Source organism: Pseudopodoces humilis, chromosome 27 (assembly GCF_049639895.1).
Source record: "Pseudopodoces humilis isolate 2021_Gansu_Grassland_sample_001 chromosome 27, ASM4963989v1, whole genome shotgun sequence".
Classification (NCBI taxonomy): Eukaryota; Metazoa; Chordata; class Aves; order Passeriformes; family Paridae; genus Pseudopodoces; species Pseudopodoces humilis.
The window spans coordinates 6380515-6400264 of NC_142226.1; the positions used below are offsets into that span (position 1 = coordinate 6380515).

The 19750-nt window shown below is 56.5% G+C and overlaps 1 protein-coding gene across 2 annotated transcripts; it reads right to left on the minus strand.

Moving 5' to 3' along the window:
* Positions 1-701: 701 nt before the first annotated feature.
* On the minus strand, positions 702-18439 carry ASAP3 (ArfGAP with SH3 domain, ankyrin repeat and PH domain 3). 2 transcript variants are annotated; one of them, XM_005529790.3, is made up of 26 exons: positions 18185-18439; positions 14289-14361; positions 13566-13711; positions 11993-12067; positions 11658-11707; positions 11162-11288; positions 9054-9139; positions 8200-8275; positions 7987-8073; positions 7609-7718; positions 7307-7376; positions 6688-6775; positions 6114-6162; positions 5838-6025; positions 5590-5723; positions 5100-5194; positions 4652-4832; positions 4235-4320; positions 4008-4123; positions 3851-3918; positions 3571-3678; positions 3209-3452; positions 2848-3121; positions 2213-2357; positions 1939-2061; positions 702-1661 (listed from the first exon to the last, which is right to left on the minus strand). In XM_005529790.3, exons 1-26 carry the CDS (start codon positions 18305-18307, stop codon positions 1587-1589), a joined length of 2997 nt encoding a protein of 998 aa, XP_005529847.2. In that variant the 5' UTR covers positions 18308-18439; the 3' UTR covers positions 702-1586. The 2 variants fall into 2 exon arrangements, with proteins under 2 accessions (XP_005529847.2, XP_087923571.1); XM_088067445.1 differs by lacking the exons at positions 11162-11288; positions 11658-11707; positions 11993-12067; ... (1 more) ...; positions 14289-14361; positions 18185-18439 and adding an exon at positions 10674-11144.
* Between the last annotated feature and the right edge of the window lie 1311 nt (positions 18440-19750).

Consider the following 19750-nt stretch of genomic DNA (forward strand, 5'->3'; position numbering starts at 1 on the left):
AGCTCTGTTTTTCCCAAAGTTGGTGTCCTGCAGCAACAAGATCCCTGGGGGAATAATCTTTATACTCCTCGTATTGGAATGTTCCAAGATACGTGGAATTTCAGTATATAGGAATAGTTCTTACCTTGAAGTACTCCACATATTGGCGTATTTTGGTACTGAGAATATCCCATCCCTGGAAATGTCCATGGTCAGGCTGGACAGGCTTGAAACAACCTGGTCTAGTGGAAGGTGTCCCCTCTATGTCCAGGGATGGAAGGAACAATCTTTAAGGCCCCTTCCAATATTGCACGATTGTGCGATGACAAATGACACTCCAACATGTTCCACAGGCATTGAGGTGAGCAGAGCCCTGCCAGTTGATAGTGTGCCAGCCTGAGGTGGGAGCCAGGAGCCCCTCAGGTCTGGCTGGATGGGCAGCAGTTTGGGGCACAGACCATTGGGATATGTAGGCGACAAAAACCTTGCCTGCCTCGCATGTCCCTGCTCCACCACTCACATGGGGTGGCTGTAGGATGAGCATCCTGCTCTGGATCCATCCCAGCACATTGGGAAGGTGCCCATGCCCCAGCCCAGCCCTACACGGCTACCCCCACGGGTGATCACAGATGCCAATGACTGAGAGCCTTGGGGACACAGCAGCAACATCACCATGCTGCGGCCTGCCAGGCCAGGGATTGTACCCCAAACACACCCCCAGGTGCTTAAAAAATGATGGTTTATTAGAAAACAGAGACAGAAAACATTTTTAAAAAGACTTTTTTGAGATGAAGCATTTGACACACAAATGAGAAGGGTAAAGTGAGGGGGGATGGAGGCAGGCTCCCAAGGGACACTGGTATAGGGGTATTCTGGTCCTAGAAAAAGCTGCAAAACCCCCTCTGAGAGCGCCCCACCAAGGGAAGGGGTGGTGATCCAGCACCCACCCCACATGAGGGACATGGGGAAGGGGCTCTGTGGTGCCACCTGAAACATCCCCCCACCTCCAAATCAGGGAATGGATATCAGGGAATTTTGCTATCAGTTTTGGAGAAGCTTGGAAGCATTCCCAGGCTTTACAAGTCCAGCTCCCAGAACCTTGGGTGAGGCATGGACACAAAGAACCGCCCCCCTCCTATTTCTTGCCCATCCCAAAGGCTTCACAGTTGGGGTACAGAAGGAGGCTGGCAGTCCATGGCTGCCGCCAGGATGAGGAGGAGACTTCATGACTATCTGGCAGAGGGTGGGAGACACCAAATACAACTCCCCCATCCCAAATTCCTTGCAGAGAAGGAAGAAGAAAACCCAAGGGATGGGCAGAGCCCACAGGAAGGATGGAAGAGCAGTGGGAGCAGAGACTGGCACAGAAACCTCAGCCCACCAGCACAGTGAGCACTTCCATTCTCTGCTCCTCAGCTCCCCACTGCCGCCATCCATAGATGGTTTTCCCAGTGCAGGGGGGTCTTCTAGGTCCCCTTGGAGGGCACTGGCCTCATGTCAGGATCCTGGGCACAAGTCCCTTGTGGCCTGGCTCTACCAAGCCCCAGCAGAGATCTGCCTCTAGTCCCAGCCAATGGGACAGTGACAAATGGGCCACCCCTACACAGTCAGTCTTGCAAGAGGTGGACACAGCTGGCAGGGAAGACTCCAGTGCGGGTGCCATCACCCTCGATGAAGCCAACCTAGGGGTGCAGAAAGAGGGTTCAGGGGAGTACAACAATTATCTTGAGATACCAGCTGCAAAAACTTCTCCCCTGCTCAATTCCAACAGGGATTTAAAGAGGTGAAGCTGCAGTGACACATCAGTGGAGCCCTCCCAGCCCTCCTCCATACACACATGGGGTAGGAGCCCCCCATCCATGCACCCCCTGAAAAACCCAGCCTCCTTCAGGAGAGAACTGGAGGAGGAAAAGGACCAGGATTTGGATCCCAGCACCTGTCCATGCCATGGTGACTCACCCAGATCTGCTCGTCCTCCTCCCGTGTCACCACAATGACCTCCCCCTTGGAGAAGGTCAGCTCTCGTGCCTTGTCCCCCTTGCAGTCAGCCACTGCTTTTACCCGCTTCTGCCTCCCCTTGGCCTGAAATGGGATGAAAAGGGTGTGACAGACCCCGCCCCAGGCCATCCAAAAGGCAGCAACAGGGATATGACCCCCTCATCACTCCATCTGCCACCCCAGGATAAGAGGAGCTGGGATGCTTGGGGATTCAGAGAGGAGGATTTGCACCTACCGGAGCAAATCTCCTGGGCATGGGCACAGGGGGCACCTTGCTGAGAGCAGGATCCTCGGGGCCACCAGGGCTCTGGGGGGACCCAGCCGACCCCATTTTGCCCACCATGCTACTGATGCGCCGGTACGAGCGGGTGCTCTCTGAGCTGTGGGTGACAGCAGGAACAGTGTCACTCCCCCATCTGCTGTTGCCTTCCCCCTCCCTGTTCTCCTTCCTGCAAGGTCTCAGGACAGTCAGGGCTTTCCCCCATGGGAGCTGGATCCCACCCACAGCCCCTGGATGCTGATGGAAAGGGTCCCCAGCACCCAAACTCCCTCAAATGAGCCCATCCCACCTCATTTTCCCAAAAGAGAGAAGAAAATACACATGATAACTTGCAGAGGATCTTGATGTCCTCCCAAATAATCTGCGTCATTGTCTCCAAGGAAAACCCAGCATCCTCACAGCTGCCTTTGTCTCCTCCTGCATCCCAGGGTCACCATCAGCTTCTTTGGAAACCCCAGAGAGAGGGGACCCCTTTGCTTCACAGTGATCCTCCATGCCCATGGGGGTGGCAGAGGTTGAAGCTCACTCACCAGCACCGTGCAATGACCCCCAACACCAAGTGCAATCCCAGTCTGGAGCAGGGTCCCTACCTGAACTTGACAGGGGGGATGTCAGGGACTGTGCTGCCTGGCAGGGGCTGTGCGGGTGGGGGACTCCGCTCTGGCCCCCGCCGACTGCCACTAGTGTCCATCTCGGAGCGGGTTTCCCAGTACGCTGCCCGCTGGCTCTCAGTGGGGCTGCGGGTGCTGGGGGTGCCATCCAGGGCACCCGTGCTGCTGGCACAAGGCAGGCTGTGTGGTGCCAGTGCCTCTGCTGGCCCGGAGAAGTGGGGCTCTGATGCCTGTCGGGGCAGTTCAGGGTGCTCTGGGGGAACAAACAAAATGGGGACAATAAACTTGGTATCTGGGGGAAGGCACAGGCCCACCATGACGACCCCCCACTCTGACTCACCAGTGGGGCTGTGGCTGGGTTTGGGGTGAGAGCTGCCCCGTGTAGGGTTTTTGAGGGGCAGTGGTGGGGGAATCTCCTCGCTGTGGGCCCGGCAGGGTGCAGGGCGTGAGGGCACCAGGATGCTCTCATAGGTCTTGTTGGTGATGTCCATCCCCGTGCAGCTCCAGCGGGTCTGGGGGCAGGTGGGCAGCAGGCTGGCAGCCAGTGGTGATGTGCCCTTGAAGGAGCGCTGGAGGGGGCTCACCTGGGGGTACACACAGCTTCAGGGATGTCCCACTGCCAGCAGCCCCCAGCAAAGGGTCTGTACTCCCCCAGCTCCCTCACTGGGGATGTGGAGGACTCCCCCACCATCCCATAGGTACCTTCTCCTCCAGCTCATCATCGCTGTCATAGGGGAACTCTGATGGGGGCTCCCAATCATAGTCCACATGGATTTGCAGGGAGAGCTTCCCTGCCTGCGCCTGCTCCAGCTGCCAGAGGGATGGAGCAGGTCAGGGGGATCTCAGGATGGGGCAGCCCACAGAGGTCTCAGCACTGGAGGGACACATCCCAGAAGACCACCACCTTCATGCCAGCCCTCCTCAGGTGCTTGGTCCCCTCTCCGCACTCTGAGCTTCTCCCCCATTCCTCCATCCCACCTACCAGCTCCTCACACTCGCTGTACTTCAGCCTCCTCGCCACATCCAGAGCTGTCTCTCCCACCGCATTCACTGCCAAAGGGACAAAAGGCGGACAAACCCAGGTTGCAGCCTTACCACTCCCACCAATGAACCCCAAAACCCCCGCCCCGACTTCATACCTGTGGTGAAGGTGGCTTTGCCTTTCAGGAGCAGCTTGAGGCAGTTGGGCTGGTTGTAGAGAGCACCATAGTGCAAGGCCGTGTTCCCGTCCTGCGTCACCCGGTCCAGTGTTCCCCTGTGCAGGGCCAACAGCAGGAAAGTCAAGGCTTTACAACACACAAGCATCCCGTACATTCCTCCCGTGAGGGAGAGGGGCAGGGAACACTGGGAGCACTTGGGGACGCACCCGTTCTGGATGATGAAGTCCACCAAGGGAAGGGATGATCTGTCAGCGTGGCGCACGGCCATGTGCAGCGGCAGCTCGCCTGCATCCTGCCAAGAAATGGGAGGGAGAGATGACCCTGAGAATGCTCATCTTTCCTCAGGATAAAGGGAAAAGAAGTACTGGATCCAAGAATGCTCATTTTCATCCCTAAATGGAGGGAAAAGGAGAGCTGGACACATGTACGTTCATTTCCCCCAAGATGGAAGGGAGAGGAGAGCTGGCCTCAACAATGCTTCATCTCCTGTGCATAGGAGACAAGAAAGCAGGACCTGAGGATGTTCATCTTCCCACCAGCACATCCCTGCCCAAAGCCCAGAACAACCCTGAGCACAGCCACCCAGAGAGGGAAAACCATTCCCTGTCAGGTGCAGGCCTCACCTGACCCTCAGGGCTGGCCAGGGGCTTGGTCAGGTCATGCCCCTCGGCAAAAGCCTTGAGCAGGGCCAGGAGGTCACGGGCTTGAATGGCTTCCCAGAGGCCGTGGGGGTTGTCCTGGCTGCTTTTCTGCACGTAGCGTCGCTCCATGTACTTGGCCATGATGTATTCCTTGCGTGCCGCCCTGCCGGAAGTGGGGTTTGGATGGGCATGGAGCTGGGGTGTGGAGCCCTGTGCTCCTGCCTCCTCCTGAAGCCTCAGGATCAGGAGTAAACCTCCAAAGAGGTGCAGATCCCCACCACAATCCAGCAGTGACACCAGGATGCCTCATCACGGGACTGTTTTAGAGCTGATGGGGAGTGGCAGCAAGGCGACAAGAACAGGGCACACACCCTGGATTCCTATTCCTCCTCCTCCTCTTCCTCCCAGCACACCCAAGTCCCTGACTCACATATCACCGCTGGCCGAGGGCTTGGGACAGTTCTGTGTGGGTAGCATGGCCTCCATGATCTCATTGAAGCGAGTGTTCCCAATGCTAACAGCCAGCTAGGGAGAGAGGAGAACAGAGAACAGAGGGACATGAGCCTTCCTGGCCACAGTCGCCCTGCTCCAGCCAGATCCCATCCCAGAAAGAAGGAATCCACTGGATCCACCCAGGGCTTTCCCGGTGCAGCATCTCTGCCAGGATGATGCTCTCTTACGGCAATGGAAATCTGTTTTAGGAGGGGCCAGCAGCCCCTGGCTTAGCAAACGGCTTTGTAGAGCCCCCCTTGCCCAGACCATTGCACTGGGGAAACTGAGGCAAGTTTGCAAGCCCTGGAGCAAACTGGGGACAGATGGGATGGAGGAGAAGGAATGACCCCTGCATCACAGGAGGTTTGGGAGACACAGAGGGTGGTTCCCAGGGGCCAGGAGACCTCCAGGCTCAGAGAGCAGCTTACCAGCAGCTCAGAGGTGCTGAGAACATCCAGAGTGAGGGACTGGATGCGGGAATAATGCACGCCCAGCTCCCTATGGATACCAGAGCACTCGATGCACGTCAGGATGCCAAGGTTCGTAGAGAGCCATGTGGGATCTGCAGCGGGAGTGGTGCGGAGCTCAGCACCACGCCCAGCCCCCAAAGATGCTGTGACCCCCATAACAGCTGGCTCATATCCAGGGTGGGGGGACACCCCAGGCCCTGACGTACCTGGGGCGCCGCAGTCACAGCACTGCTTGTTTCCTGGCATGTTCTTCACCTCACTGATAACCAGCCTGGTAAGCTCCTGCATGCTGCTGTCCAACCCAATGCCTGCCGCCATCCCGCCACTGCCCCCATCCCCCTTGAAGGCATTGCTCAGGGCTTCATCCTTGCTGTTCTGCAGCACCGAAACCCACCTAGGCAGGAGGGAGGAGGAAGAGGAGGATGGCAAAGGCAGAGCAGGATCTGGCATGTGAAGGAGGAGGGATGGGCTGTGGCACTTACACAACACACTCCTGCTCATCTTCTGCTTGGAAGTGATATGTCCTGTTGTCTGCAGGGATGGGGAGAGAGGGGAGAAAGTGAAAGGAGAGAAGCTGTGCCTGCCACATCCCTTGAATTGTTTAAGCCTGGAAGGGGCTTGAAGCAATCTGGTCCAGTGGAAGGTGTCCCTGCCCATAGTGTGGGGGCAGAACAAGACAGCCTTTAAGGTTGCTTCTAACCCAAACCATTCTAGGATTCTGTGGTCTAGGGATGCCCAACACAGCAGGAATCATCTGAAATCTCTTCAAAGAAGCTGCTTAATAACAAATTAAATCACTGCACATTGCTCTCCCATCATCTGAGCCCTGTCACAAACTCTTTTTGTCTCAGCTTTTTAGATCTCCTTGGAAAAATTGGTCCTTTGTCTGTAAAGACAGCCAGGAAGACACCCAGAGCCAGATTTAAAGCCTTTAAAGAGGGTGCCAAGGTGTTACACAGGGAAAACCCACTCCAAAAAGGGAGAGGTCACACCACAGCCTCCTCCTTCAGGTCAAACACCTCACCCCAACCACAGCACCTCATCCCAGGCACTCACGTGTCACCAGGTCAAAGCATTTCTTCTCCTCAGCATGGGGCCGCACCTGGCAGGTGAGGAGGTTCAGCTTCACAGGGGGACGGTTTATCTGCAGGGTGAGAGGACCAAGGTGGGTTAAAAGATCAGGAAGGGATGGAATGGGCATCACCAAGGGATGGGCATCACCATCTCCAGTAGCAGCTGTGGTGGTACAACCACCACCACAGATGGTTTCTCTTGGGATAACCATGCAAATCAGAGCCTGTCTGACCCATTTGAGAAGAACAGGGACCCTTTGCAGGAGAACACGGCTCCAGGATGTCCCTCTGTCCCTCCTGAAGTTTCCAGCCTCCAACGCCAGGGGACAGCCCTTCCCTCCCAACCAGCCCCATCTCCTTTGGGCTTGTCTGGACCCTCATCGTCCATCTCACTGCCCCAACCGAGTTCACCCTCCTCTCCCACGGACTCCTGTCAGACATGGGGGACCACCTTTGGACTGTCCAGTCCCATCCTGTATTGTACCTTAAGCCAGGCAGATTTGCAACCAGTTTGGGAAAAACTAAACCTGAAATCCAATGGACACCAAGCCCCAAAGGGTGCACAAAGAAGGGTCAGGGCTGCAGCCCCCCACGCTCCCCACCGTGCTGTGGGAGATGGTCAGGCAGCCGTACTTCACACCACACTTCCTCTTCTGCCATACTTTGCGGATCCTGAGAAGGAGGAAGAGGAGTAGTGAGGATTGCACATCTGCAATCACCCACATCCACATCCCAAACTAGCCACGGCAGAGGCCTAATGGTGTGCTGGACATAGGGTTATACTTCCTCTAACTCGTAGATTGCTAAATGTCCTGTGAGCTGGATTCCAGCTCTGGAGCCTCCCATGAGTGTTGACAATATGGGGATGAAGCCAAGAGCTCTCTGGAATAACACTCATCCTCACCCATCACTCTTTTTGTACAGGAATCCTGACTTCTCTGTCCCATACTGCTTGTTGCCTTGGTGCTGGTGGATACTGTAGCCACTGCCAGAGTTCTTCCTGCTCAAGTTCTCCTGAAAAAAAGACAATTTAAAAGCAAAGTGAGAGGCACAGAGGCAGTTGCTGCCCCAAGTGACCTTGTCCTTATGGGGATGCAGTGTGTCCAGTAGGATGCCAGAAAGCCCCATGCCCTCCCAGCATCCAAATGTCTCTAGGTCCCTGGACAGGTTAACCCAGCTCCCCTCTCCCTTTTGCTCCCCATTCCCAAACTAACCCTAGGGTACACAGCACCCTCCCGATGCTCCTTCTCAGCCCCTCCCTGCCTGTCCAGGGGGGTCTCACCTCCTTGTTCTCCAGCTGCAGGACGTTGCGGAGTGAATCGCGGGTCTGCGTGAGTTGCTTCACCTCCTCCTCCTGTGCTTGGCGGAGCTGGAAAGGGAGCAGCTGCCCTCACTGCTGCACTGAGAGCAGGTGCTCTCAGGGGCTGGCACGGGGACAGGGGGGTGGCACCCTGGGAGACATGAGGGGCACTGGATGGCAGTGTGAAGGCCTTACCGCATGGAGAGACACAGCAAGCTTCTCAATGAAGGGGTAGAGGTTCTGGGCAGCCTTCCAGCCATCTTGGAAGAAACTGAGTGTTTGTTGAGGGTGATTAATATGCAGACGGGAAGATGGAGGGGAAAAAAGAGGGTGTTTAGAGAAAATGTGGCAGGGGATCATGGCAATCTCCTCCCTGGAAGGCTGTGCTTGCTTTGTGGCTCCCTAGCTATGGGGATCTGGAAAGTGCCCAGCAAAGGCCAAGCCCAGCCCATGGGGTTTGGATACCCCAAATATTTGGGGTGTTTGGGATGCAGGATTGGCCTCTTGTTTAATCCCAGCTCAACTCACTGTTGGAGCAGTGCTGCCACCAGAAGCCACATGCTGGGGGGTCCCTGGAGCACAGGCCCAGTCCATATGCTTTTAACCTCAATGACTGTCTCAACCTGCCTCAGTTCCCCCACTTGAGAGCTGGAGGACATGACAACACCCACACACTGCTATTCCAGCCTCATGGAGCAACAGGAAAGGCAAGGGGATGTTGATCCTCCAAACACCCTCGTTACAAGCCCCATGGCTAATGCCAGAGCTGCTCAGCTGAGCTCATCCCTGGAAAACTATCCAGAAACCAAATAATCAGATATATCTCAAGCCAATACCCCTCCTGCAGCCCCATGGACACGTTTACAGCTCAAGACAACAAAGCACATTTCAGCTCCTCAGAGAAAACTGAAGAGCAATGAGCTCTGCCCAGTATCTCCACCAACAGCTTTATGGGTCTGGGATGAGAGTAGAAGACCCCAGACCCTTGTGGGATCACCCAAGGATAACAAGTAGCCCCATGGAACCATCTTGATCAAGGTGGCACCTACTTGTGCTGAGCATGGAAAAACTTGATGAGGCTCTGCAGGAAATCTGGTCCCTGCTTCATCTGAGACTCATTGGCTTTCAGCAGATACTGGAGGGGGAGAAGACACCTGGTTAGGTGACAGAGACAAGGACCAGCTGAAAATATCCCAGAGGAAAGAGCAAGAGCCTGAACAGCCCTTGATTCCCTTCCCAGCACAGGGAGGAAGGTTAAAACACTGGCTGGGTTTCAAGAAGCCGAGTCATGATGTTGGATTTGAAGGCAGCTCGCTGGGGACCACCCTCAAAAAACCTGGCTCTGGAAGTTCTCCAAGACTTGGAAAGTTCAAGGACTGAGGCAGGCCTTCAGGGTTTCCAGCCAAGCATGCTTCTCCAACTGCTCATTACTTCTGGAGTTAATAAATAACTGAAACTCAAGGCAGCTCATGGAGGGGAAAAAAACAACAAAAACCACACAACAAAAAAGGCCAAAAGGCCGAATGTTTTTTGAGACATGGCCCTTTTATTCCCAAAAAATCAGATTCCAAGAAGCAAACACCTGCAGCACACCAGCACCTGAGGCCTGCTGAGGTGCCCCGTGGGATGGGGAATTTCAGCTTTATGCATCAAACCCATCCATCAGCTGCAGGCGGGGAAGGAAAAACACAGTCTCACTCACCCTAAGCAAAACAAGGAGGGGAAGAGATTTTTCCCCTGCAAGCTCCTCTCCAGCTGCTGGAATGGTTTTGAGTGGGGACCGAGGGGAGGGGAAGGCAGCCCTGAGCTCTGGGGGCTTTCCAGGGTGGGACAGAGCTCCTGGAATGGAGTCTCCCCATGCCCCATGCACTCTGGACACCCTGAGAGGTCACTGGACTGGGGACGGTTGTTAAACTGCTCTGTGTAAGCTGGAGATGCCCAAGTCAATGTCACAGAGCACGACTATACCCCTGAACCCACCTAGAAAAGGCCACATGTGCCCAGCTTCCATGGGATGTCCCTGCATCCCACAGTGACAGGGGCAGCAGAGCGTCCCAGGCAGCATTGACTGGGACCCATGAGCCAAGGACGCTCCCAGCACCCCTGGGTCCACGTCCAACTGCTCCCACAGCCCTGAGGGTGTGAGATGGCCCACAATGGGGAGACACAACCACCCCATGGGGTGAAACAGGACCCTGTTCCCAGCCCAGGAAGTAGCAAAACCCACTTTCCTATAAACCCATGTGCATGGGTGCCCCAGCCCCCGAGAAGAACTTCCCTCCCATTTCCAGGGCCAGCAGTAGCTCTCATGCATGCAGAAACACAGGTGCGCATGCCCTGCTCCAGTTCCCACCTCTCCATGTGCTGTTATTTATCCCACAGTGGAGCTATTCCAGGGAGTGACTCATCTGGCTAGGTCCCAGCTCCGAGGCAGGCACAGCCTCCTTCCCACAGCCCCTGTTCTTTGCTGGGCAGGCATGGGACAGTACCAGGATCTGGCCCTCAGGAAAATGGGAGACCTCTAGGACAACCCATTGCAGACTTGTTCCCTGCTCTGCCACCCTCGAGGTTTATGGGGCTGCTGAGTGTCTGGCGAGAGTCCACCTGGGTTCCTCCTTGCTGTGGGGCTTTGAAATTGAGTCTCCATCCTTCACTTATTCCCATCTCACCTCCTGAGCATGGACTGCAAGGACCCAGAACTGCCAGGGATCTGAGGTGACTTGTGACCCCTCACCAAAGCCAGGAGCAGTTTTGAGGATAGGTGAAAAGCACAAAGTCAAACTCATGGATGTTAGCCAAAATTCTCACTTTTTACCCAAATGCCACCCAAAGAAGGGTAGGAGCAGGGCTGGGGGGGACGTGGAAGGAACCCCCAGGCCACCCTTGTGGGGCACCATGGGTGCCATTTGGAGCTACATTGCACAGGGACCTCAGTATGGGGATGGGATGGGGATTCCCGAGCTGGGACCATGCAGGGGCACAACGGGTTGGGGATGGATAAGGGTGCCCCACAGCATACAGGTGGAGCTGCTTTGGTGTTGGATACCAGGACAGACTGGTGTCCCTACACAGCTTCTAGCAAAACGGTCCCCTGTGCCCCCCTGGGACTCAGTTCCTGAGGAAGAACAGTGTCCAATCCCCCTGGCACAGCCCCCACCTCGCACATGTGGAGCTGCAAGAGCCGCCGCTCCTTCTGCATGTCCTCGGCCATCTCCGCTGCTGCTGGCTCAGCCTGGATGACCCCAGCCAAGCGGGCTCGTTCCTTCTCCTTCTCCATCTTTCCCCTGGGGAATGGGATGGAGGTGGGCTGGGGACATCCCTGCTTTGAGGATGCCAGATAGCCCCATGCCCTCCCAGCATCCAAATGTCTGCAGGTCCCTGAAGGGGATGCATCTAAATGTCTATGGGCTAAGCCAGCTCCCCTCTCCCTTCTGTTCCCCAGCCCCAAACAACAGGCTACAGTGGGGATGGAATCAGGAGAATCATCTCCAGGCCCTCTCCAGCCCCTCTCCCATTCCCCTTTGGGAAAAGCTGGACCAGAACCCTCCCCATGATAAACTGGCACCATGGGTGCCTGGCTCCAGCCTGAGGACAAAACACCTTTGTGCAGAGCGGTATTAGGTCTATTTTGCCAGAGGCAGCATGTTGCTTACACTTTGGTCTCATAATCCTTCCAGGCCTTTTCAATCTGCTTCTTGGAATCCTGTGGCAAAGGAAAGAGGGGGGTGGCAGCTGTCAGGGAAAGCAAAAGAGCTGCCAGCACTAAAGGGGCTGAGAGCTTTGCTCTGCATTGCTGCACCCCTTGAGGGTGACGGGTGTCACTACCAGGTGTTCACCCCTCACTTCTGTCACTCCCAACCCTCACTGCTTCCTTCCAGCCTCTGGCACTGGCTTCTTCCTTCTCCTGGGCACAGACACGAGCTGAATCCATCCCAGGAGTCTCGCTGCAGAATGTAGCCAAATGAGCGACCCTGGGGACAGGACTTACCAGGCGGCTATCCTTCAGCTGCCCCTTCAACAGGCTGTCCAGGGGGAAGGACACGATGTTATTCAGGTTCTGCACCTGCAGAAGGCAGAGATAGAGTCACCCCATGGCAGGAGACGTCAGGGAGCTGGAGCCCCAGGTCCTTCTCGGTGCCAGGGCTCTCCTCCCAGCTCCATCACTGCCCCAGGAAGGGTTAAAGAGGCTGGAAGTGGGGCTGAATCCAGGATCCTGGCAGAGGGCATGCTGGGGCTTGTTGGAGCTGGCTGCAAGATGTCTGACAAATGTGGCCCTTCCCACAAACCACAGCAGCACCACAGCTGCCAAAATCAAAGCTCTCTTCCCCCACTGACACCTCATCCCTGTCCCCATCCCTGTCCCCAGCACCCAACAACACAACCAGCCCCTCCATGGTCCTGTGATACAAAGAGCTCACCCATGTCAAAGGGGCTTTCCAAAATGCCTCCCTTTGCTGGGGTCTGGGGATAGCAGTGCAGCCACCACTATCCCTACCAGTGCTGTGCAGGGGTCCACAGTGGGGACATGGGAGCCCACTGCTGTCCTGGCATCCTTCAGCAGCCCACGGAGATTTTTTTAGCCCATTTTAGAGCTGTGAGAGCAGCTCCAGCACCCACACAGAACTTCCCCAGTGCACCCAGATTTCTTTTAAAAGGTTTTGGTCCTCAGCAGCACTTGGGGAGAAACCGAGCCTCAGGGCACAGGACCACCCCCAAACCAGGGGTAACGGGGAAGCTCCAGGGAAACTCAAGGAGGGGAAACACAGCTTTTTGGATCTGGTTGAGGGTCTTGGCACAGAACTTCACTCAGCAGCATGTGGGGCAGGAGGTGGGGACCCTCAGAGTTGGTCCAACTCCTCAATCAGGACAATTCTGCAGAGCCCTGCTGAAGCACAGGAATCCAGCAGGCTATGACAGCCAGGATGAGGAAGGGGAGGAGCAGGGAGGCCCAGGTTAGGGTAACTGGGAGAGGAAAACGCCAAAAATCTGAAATTCTTGCTGGGGGAAGGGCAGCAGAAATCAGTTTCCTCCTTATGCAGAGCCAGGGCACAAAGTCTGGAGAGGGGGATTTGAAAGAGAACAGAGAGAGGGCCACATGGCACCCCCCCAGGGATTTGCTGCTGGGCATGCATGAACCCAGCTCCATTCAGGAGCTGAGTTTTCCATCGGAGCCATTCCTGGCCCAGCTCACAGCCGCCTCTGCCTGCTCCCCATGGCCCCACTATGCAGCCCAGCATGGCTTTGATTTACTCTTGGCAAGCGAGATCACAGATGCAATTGATGTGAGAAAAAAACAGAAAGCAAGAAAAAAGGGAAAAAATTAAAATAGCAACCCCAGATTCCCATCAGATCCCAGTGTCATTGGCCCCAGAGAGCTGGGAGTGAGCTACAAATCCAGTAACATGGCTATCAGATGGTATGAGAGCGCTGGGAATGTGTCCCTGAGCACAGGGTGGGAGGTAGGGATTACTGCATGTGGTGGAAGGCAGCTAAACTGGAAAGAGGGGAGCTGCGCTGGTTGGTATGGGATTCCAAACCCAAGTGGATTTGGGACAGCTTACCAGGTTCTTGAAAAGTGCAGTAACCTCACGGGTGAAGACAGCCAGGTTTAGGAAGCCGGTGGAGAGCTCATGGTTGTTCTGGGAGAGGTGGTTGTTGCCAAAGTTCTCCAGGGCCTCACTGTACTGTTCCTCATTCTCCACATGGGCTGCATGGGGAGACACCAGAGAGGGACATGGGGTGACCCTGCAGCACCCGACACATCACGGTCACAGTGTGAGGTCCTAACATCTCTTCATCCCTTTGTAACAGAGCTGAGCTGATCCTGATGGAGGACAGCAGCAGTGCCCCAAAACAACCTCTTTAAGGTTCTCAATTTTCATTTTTATATATATTTCAGATAGATTTTGGCATCTAAGCACATTACCAGGTCGCACCATGAGGTTCCACCAGCAGCCAGTACCCACCTCCCCATGTACTTTTTTTGGGTTTGCTACCCACCTCTGCAGCAAAGTTGGACTGATCCTGCTGCAAGACAGCGCTGGAATATCCAAAAGAACCCTCCTAAGGCTCTCCATTTCCCTCTTTACATAATTTTAAGACAATTTTTGGCACCTTAGCATGTTGCCAGACTGGCGGGCTGGTAGCACCCAAGTAGCAAATACCCCCAGGCTCACCAACACCCATGGCTGCCAGGTGTGACCACTGTTGCTGCAGGATAGGACTATCACACACCCCAGCCCCACACTCTGGGAATGCCCATTGTCTCCCAAAGCCCAACTCACTGAGCCCAGAGATGTGAATGGCTTTCACATATTTCCTGATCCTCTGGAGTACAGCTTGGTCCCCATCCAGGCTCTGCAATAGCAAAGAGAGAAAACAAATGGAGCTCATTAGCCAAGCATGGCTGCCACTCCCCCAGCCCAGCTGCCCTTGGAAAGGCTGCAGCTCTGCTGTGCAGATGTGTGGGGTGGGATCCAAGCTCCCAGGGCTGGGAAAGGAGCTGGAGGCATCCTGGGGATCCAAGAGCCACAGCGTCCAACCAGTCCCCTTCCAGGGCTGTGGTCCCAATGGCTTTGCTGCCAAGCAGGGTTTTGGCTGGCCCCAGACAGGAGGGTTTGAGCAAGACAGTAGGAGGAGGTGAGAGGCTCTTTGGATCCCAGCAGCTTCTATTAACCATGGAAAATGCCTCACTGGCTCTTGCAAGGACTGTTTCAGCAGAGGGGTTGAAGCATCATGTAGCATGTCAGCCCATCCCCATGGCTCAGAACCAGGCAAGATGTGTGAGGGTGCCCAGCTCCCCACAGAGCCAAAGACAGGACCCACCTCCTGCTGATGGGGACCTAAATCCCATAAACCCTTGTGCCGGTTGTGTGCTAAACCACAACAATCCCACAACGAGGAATGTTGCTTTCCAAACCCTCCCCAGCTCATGCAGGGTCTTGCCCTGGTCCCCTGCATCACAAGTCTCCCTGCAGCCCCATCAGCCAGATCCTGCTCTGGTTTAGAGCTCTCCCCATCCCCTCATCTCTTCTTACCTGTACAGCCCTGATTTGCCCTGCGAGCACCACAACAAATTCAACCCCATCCAAGCACTACGACAAACTCAGCCACACTCAACCAAAGGGCAAGGAGCTGTGGTGCTGCCAGCCCAAGCATCTGAGCACATGCTGGTCCCAGCATCAGGAAAGGGTTAAGGGCGGCTTGGCTGCAGGTACCAGAGCCATGATAACAGGCTGGAAATATTTAGAGGGCGTGAACAGCAGAAAAGGCAGGGATGAAGCCTCGGAGGAATTAAAGAGGCTCTCTCTCTGCTTGAGCTCTGTCGAAGGTTTTCAGGCTGATGTCAAGGCTGATTTCCTGACATCAGGGTCAGGTCTTCAGATGGGATTCTGCCAGGATGAACTGGCTGGGAGCAGACTGGGGCTGAGGTGGGAGCCAAACCCCCTGCTCAGGGGAGTCTTGCAATGCATCTCCAGTGGGGAGAACGCTGGAGTGCACCAAAGCCCCCCATGGCCCTTCTCTGTGTCAAATCCAGGTGCACCAAGCTCTCCAGAGCAGAGCTATTCCCTGCCTCTGGAGGAAGCCAGGGCTGGATGCCTGGATGCTCCAGGCTTGCAAACCTAGCAGAGTCTTAGGAAGGGGAAAATGAAGTAGCATGAAACGCTTTAGAAGCATCACTGGGCAAGTGTAGGAAGATGCTCCTTCAAGCGTCCAGGACAGAGCAGCTCATCCTGGTGCCAGCTCACAGCTGCAGGACTCAGAATGCAGGGCTGGTGCAGAGCAGGCATGATCCAGGGAAGGACACAAGGGCTTTTACGAAGGGGTCCGTGAGTCAACCAGTGGGCACAGCGCAAGCAGAGACAAGTGTTTGGGTAGTAAACATAGAAGGAATCACTGTGCAGTGCTGCTGGCAGCTGCAGGAAGCACTGGCACCCCCGATGTACCAGGCACAGTCCTTGGCTGATCAGGAGTGGAGGGGCAGAGATGTCTGGAGCCCCCAATGGCACCCATCATCCCCCAGGCCCAGCTCAAGGGCTTCTGGTCAGGGGCAGCTGAGGACACTGTCACAACAGGGCAGAGTAGGAGGAATTCCCCATGGGACGGAGGAAGGGATGAATGCACACCTGCACCACAGCTAGCTGGGTTTGCAGCCTGGGGACCTCAGGCAGGATGCTCAATGGAGGCCATTCTTCTACCTCCCCCACTGCTGCCAGCTCGTGCTACCCGGCGAAGGAGCCACCACGGGTGCAGAGCCAGGCTGCCAAGCTGCCAGGCCAGGAGGAGTATATGGCACTGTTCTGGAGGACAGGGTGAACTGGGAGCTCATCTGCCAGCAGCCTCTGCCATGTCATCCTGCCCCAGCACAGAAGTGCCCAGTCCCCTCTGACATGCATATAGCACCCAACACCAACCACCAAGGGCTGGATTCAACCTTCCAAGCCCACTGCAGGGACCTCAGGTTCTGTCTCCACAGTTGCCCCAAGGATCCTGAAATCCCAAAAACCCCTGAGAGGGGAGAGCCCTCTTTAATCTTAGGAGGTCAACTGAGGCACAAAGTAGCTCTGGCCAACATCAGGATGTCTTCTCAATGTTGAACAGCAACTTCCAGTCCTTTCCCTACTCACCCCTGCCTGCGATTTGAGACCTGCTCCTGTCTCGGGTGCATGAGGCCATGCTGTGTCCCAAGGTCCTGGTGGGATACAGCCATCCCTTCCTAACCAGCAGGCACTGGAGTAAGACATCCTTTGCTCCCTCCTGCTCACCAAGCCACCAGCCAGTATGTGGGGTGCTGACAGGAAAGGCCATAGCTCAGTTTGGTCAGAGATCCCCCAGTGATCCCCAAACCTGCCACCGATTATCCCCTTTGCCTCATGCTATCTCCCTGTTGGGGCTCTAAGGATAGCATGGAGCTGGTTTGCTTGGATTTCCCTCCTCCCCTCATGTTGGGACCAGGAGGATGCCAAAGGTCTGGCAAGGGTTTGGCCCCCTCCCCAGAGCCTCTAGTGGTATGGGGGGCTCAGCCCTGTGCCCTCCATGGCACATATAGCAGCAGTCATGATTCCCAGCTCTCTCTCATGCTTGCTGGAGCTTTACTAAGCCAATCCCAGAGACCCCCTGTCATTCCTGAGGGACACATCTCCCCCGTCTCTGCATTCCTTAACCACAGTCTCTCCAAGCAGACAAACAAAATTCCTGCTGCTCCCTCCTGGCTGGAGCTGCCTCTCCCTTCCCCACTGGGAAGAGGATCCATGGCAGTGACCAGCATGTGCTGACAGGGACCAGGATGCTCCATTGTGTGTTCCCAGATTTCCAGGCCTGGAACACCCATCCCATGGCCCCCAGGTATCCCAGCAGCCCTGGCACCTGGGGCCCCCCACTCCCTGCCAGCTCTGGCTCTCCTTCAAAGTCATTCCTTAGCTAAGAGGAGTTGGCAAAAGCCACATGACCAGCTGGAAACTGCCTTTATTCCAGGCTGGAGAAGGAGGATGAAGGCACCCCACCACTTCTGCCCTTCTCAAAAAAGCTGCTGATGATTTTGGGGAGTGGCTGAAAATACTCCCCTGGCTTTGATCAAGGAGGAGACCCCCGCCAGCGACAACACATCCCATCGGGGCTGGCTCCAGCACAGGAGCTCGATAGTGGATGGAAATGTGGGGCTGATTCTCTGGGGGCATGACATGGGCCCCGGGACAGTGTTGGTATGCTGGTCCCGGTGGGAAAGGATGCCCTGGCCCCGGGGAGGGATGCCTTGATCCCAGGGAGGGGGAGGTGGGGACGCCCTGGTCCTAGAAATAGGGAAATAGGCCGCCCTGGCTTTGGGGTGGTGGGAGGTATGTCCTGGCCGCGGGGGGCACCTGGAGCTTTAAAGAAGCCCTTGTTCATTTCTGCAGGCTTAGCCCCCCCCATAAAAGTACGTTAGGGCTGCTCTGAAGATGCAAACGGCCCCTCCACCCTTTCACCCCAAACTACTCGTTTAGGATGACCAGCGTAGTCTCGGGGTGAAAGGGTGGGCCCTAAAAAACAGAAGCCCGAGGGAGGCGCAAGCATCAAGGGACTAGCACCTATTGGTGCGGAAATGTTCCCAGGAGGGATGCGGGGGATGTCCCCAGGTGGGATGCGGTCTGACCCTCTGATCACCACACCACCCCACCCCCCCCCGCCCCCCCGCTCCGCTCACCTCCTCCAGAGCCCCCACAGCCCCCCGACACTTCTGCATCTTGGAGGCGAAGGCGGCGGCCGAGGAACTGAGGTCCTCGTTGGTCACGGCCAAGAAGTCGGCCACGCTGAGCTGTTCGGGCATGGTGCGGGGGCACCGGGCGGCGGCAGGGGGAGCGCCTCCCCTGCGGGGTGCCCCAGGGTGCCGGCTCACCTGGCTCAGCGCCCCGCACCGGGAGCCCCGCGCCGGGAGCCCCGCGCCGCGCCGGGAGCCGCTCCGAGCCTCCCTCCGGCCGCTCCCGCCCCTCCGCCGTCACGCGGCTGCCCCGCCCGTCCGCGCGTTAAAGGCGAAGAGCCGCAGTGCTCCCCAAGAACTGCTCCCATGACCCCCATTCCGGGACGAAGGGGGTGCGGGGTTCCCCGGTGCTGTGGTGGGATGAAGAGAAAACCCTGGGATCTGGGTGGATACGCACCCACAGCCTTACCGCGGCACCCGGTACCCACCTTTCCCAAGCACCCAGCGTCTCCCTAACCCAAATACCCACATTCCCCAGGCACCAGCATCCCCCCTAACGCCAACACCCACCCTTCCCAGGCACCCAGCACCCACCTAACCCAAGCACCCAGAGACCCCAGCACCCACGTCCGCCCGGAATCCACCTCACCCCAGCACTCACCTCTCCCAGGGACCCCAGCAACCACCTATCTCCATCTTTATAGGAGATGGAGACACACACGATGCCTTAGGATTATGCCCAGTCCTCTCCAAACACCGGTTTAACTGGAGCTCACCCCCACCCTGCCCTTCCTAGGACCCCGAGGGGACAATCCTTGGATAGGGGCATAGTTACTGGAGCCCTTGCCTTTTTGTTCCGCTGGAGGCGACCGTTTTGTTCCCTCTCCTGTCCCCTCATTCGTCCCACCGCTCAGTGGAATTTGGTTTTCCCATTCCTGTTTGTTTGCACTTCCCGGAGGATGGGGAAGCCTGGACACCTCAGGAGCAGGCAATGAGGTTGAACAGACGCTGAGCACAGCCCCCTGCAGGGCTGGGGTTGGTGACAAACCGGAACAGAAAGGGGCAAAATGCCTCACTGGGGCTGGTTTGCCATAAGAGAGGCTAACATGAGTGCAAGGGGGCTTTTCAGACCTCCCCCCCTCCATGCCCCTTGCACCCCTCATCCACGGTCGATCGGGGGGTGACAGACCCTCGACCTTTTCACTGAGCCAGGATGGGGCTCAGTAAAACTCAGGTCCGTGCCTAACCAGGGCCAGTCCAAGCCCTCCTCTAACGAAGACTGGGTTTCGGGAAGAGCCATCACAAGCCTTGGGTGAACGGCTACGCTTGAAAGATTCCACCCCTCTGGCACCAGTAAGCAGGGAAGCCCACGGTTTGGGGCCTCACAGTTTGGGGGGGATTCAACATCTGCCGAGCTCCCGGGACATCTTCCTCGGCAGGGCTCTGGCAGACAGAGGGTTAAAAGGCTGCAGCCCAGGCAGGACCGGAGCTGGAGGGATTTGGGATAAGAGCCTCTCAGCAGACAGGCAGCCCCCGATCCTTCTGCTTCCCCCCATCTGCCCCGAGGGGGTC

Coding starts and splice junctions, on each gene's coding strand:
- ASAP3 (XM_005529790.3), bottom strand. CDS start 18,307: ATGCCCGAACAGCTCAGCGTGGCCGACTTCTTGGCCGTGACCAACGAG. Junction 8,074..8,199: donor TTGCTGTGTCTCTCCATGCG/GTAAGGCCTTCA, acceptor CTCCCTTTCCAG/CTCCGCCAAGCACAGGAGGA. Junction 3,919..4,007: donor CAAAGCCACCTTCACCACAG/GTATGAAGTCGG, acceptor TCCCTTTGGCAG/TGAATGCGGTGGGAGAGACA.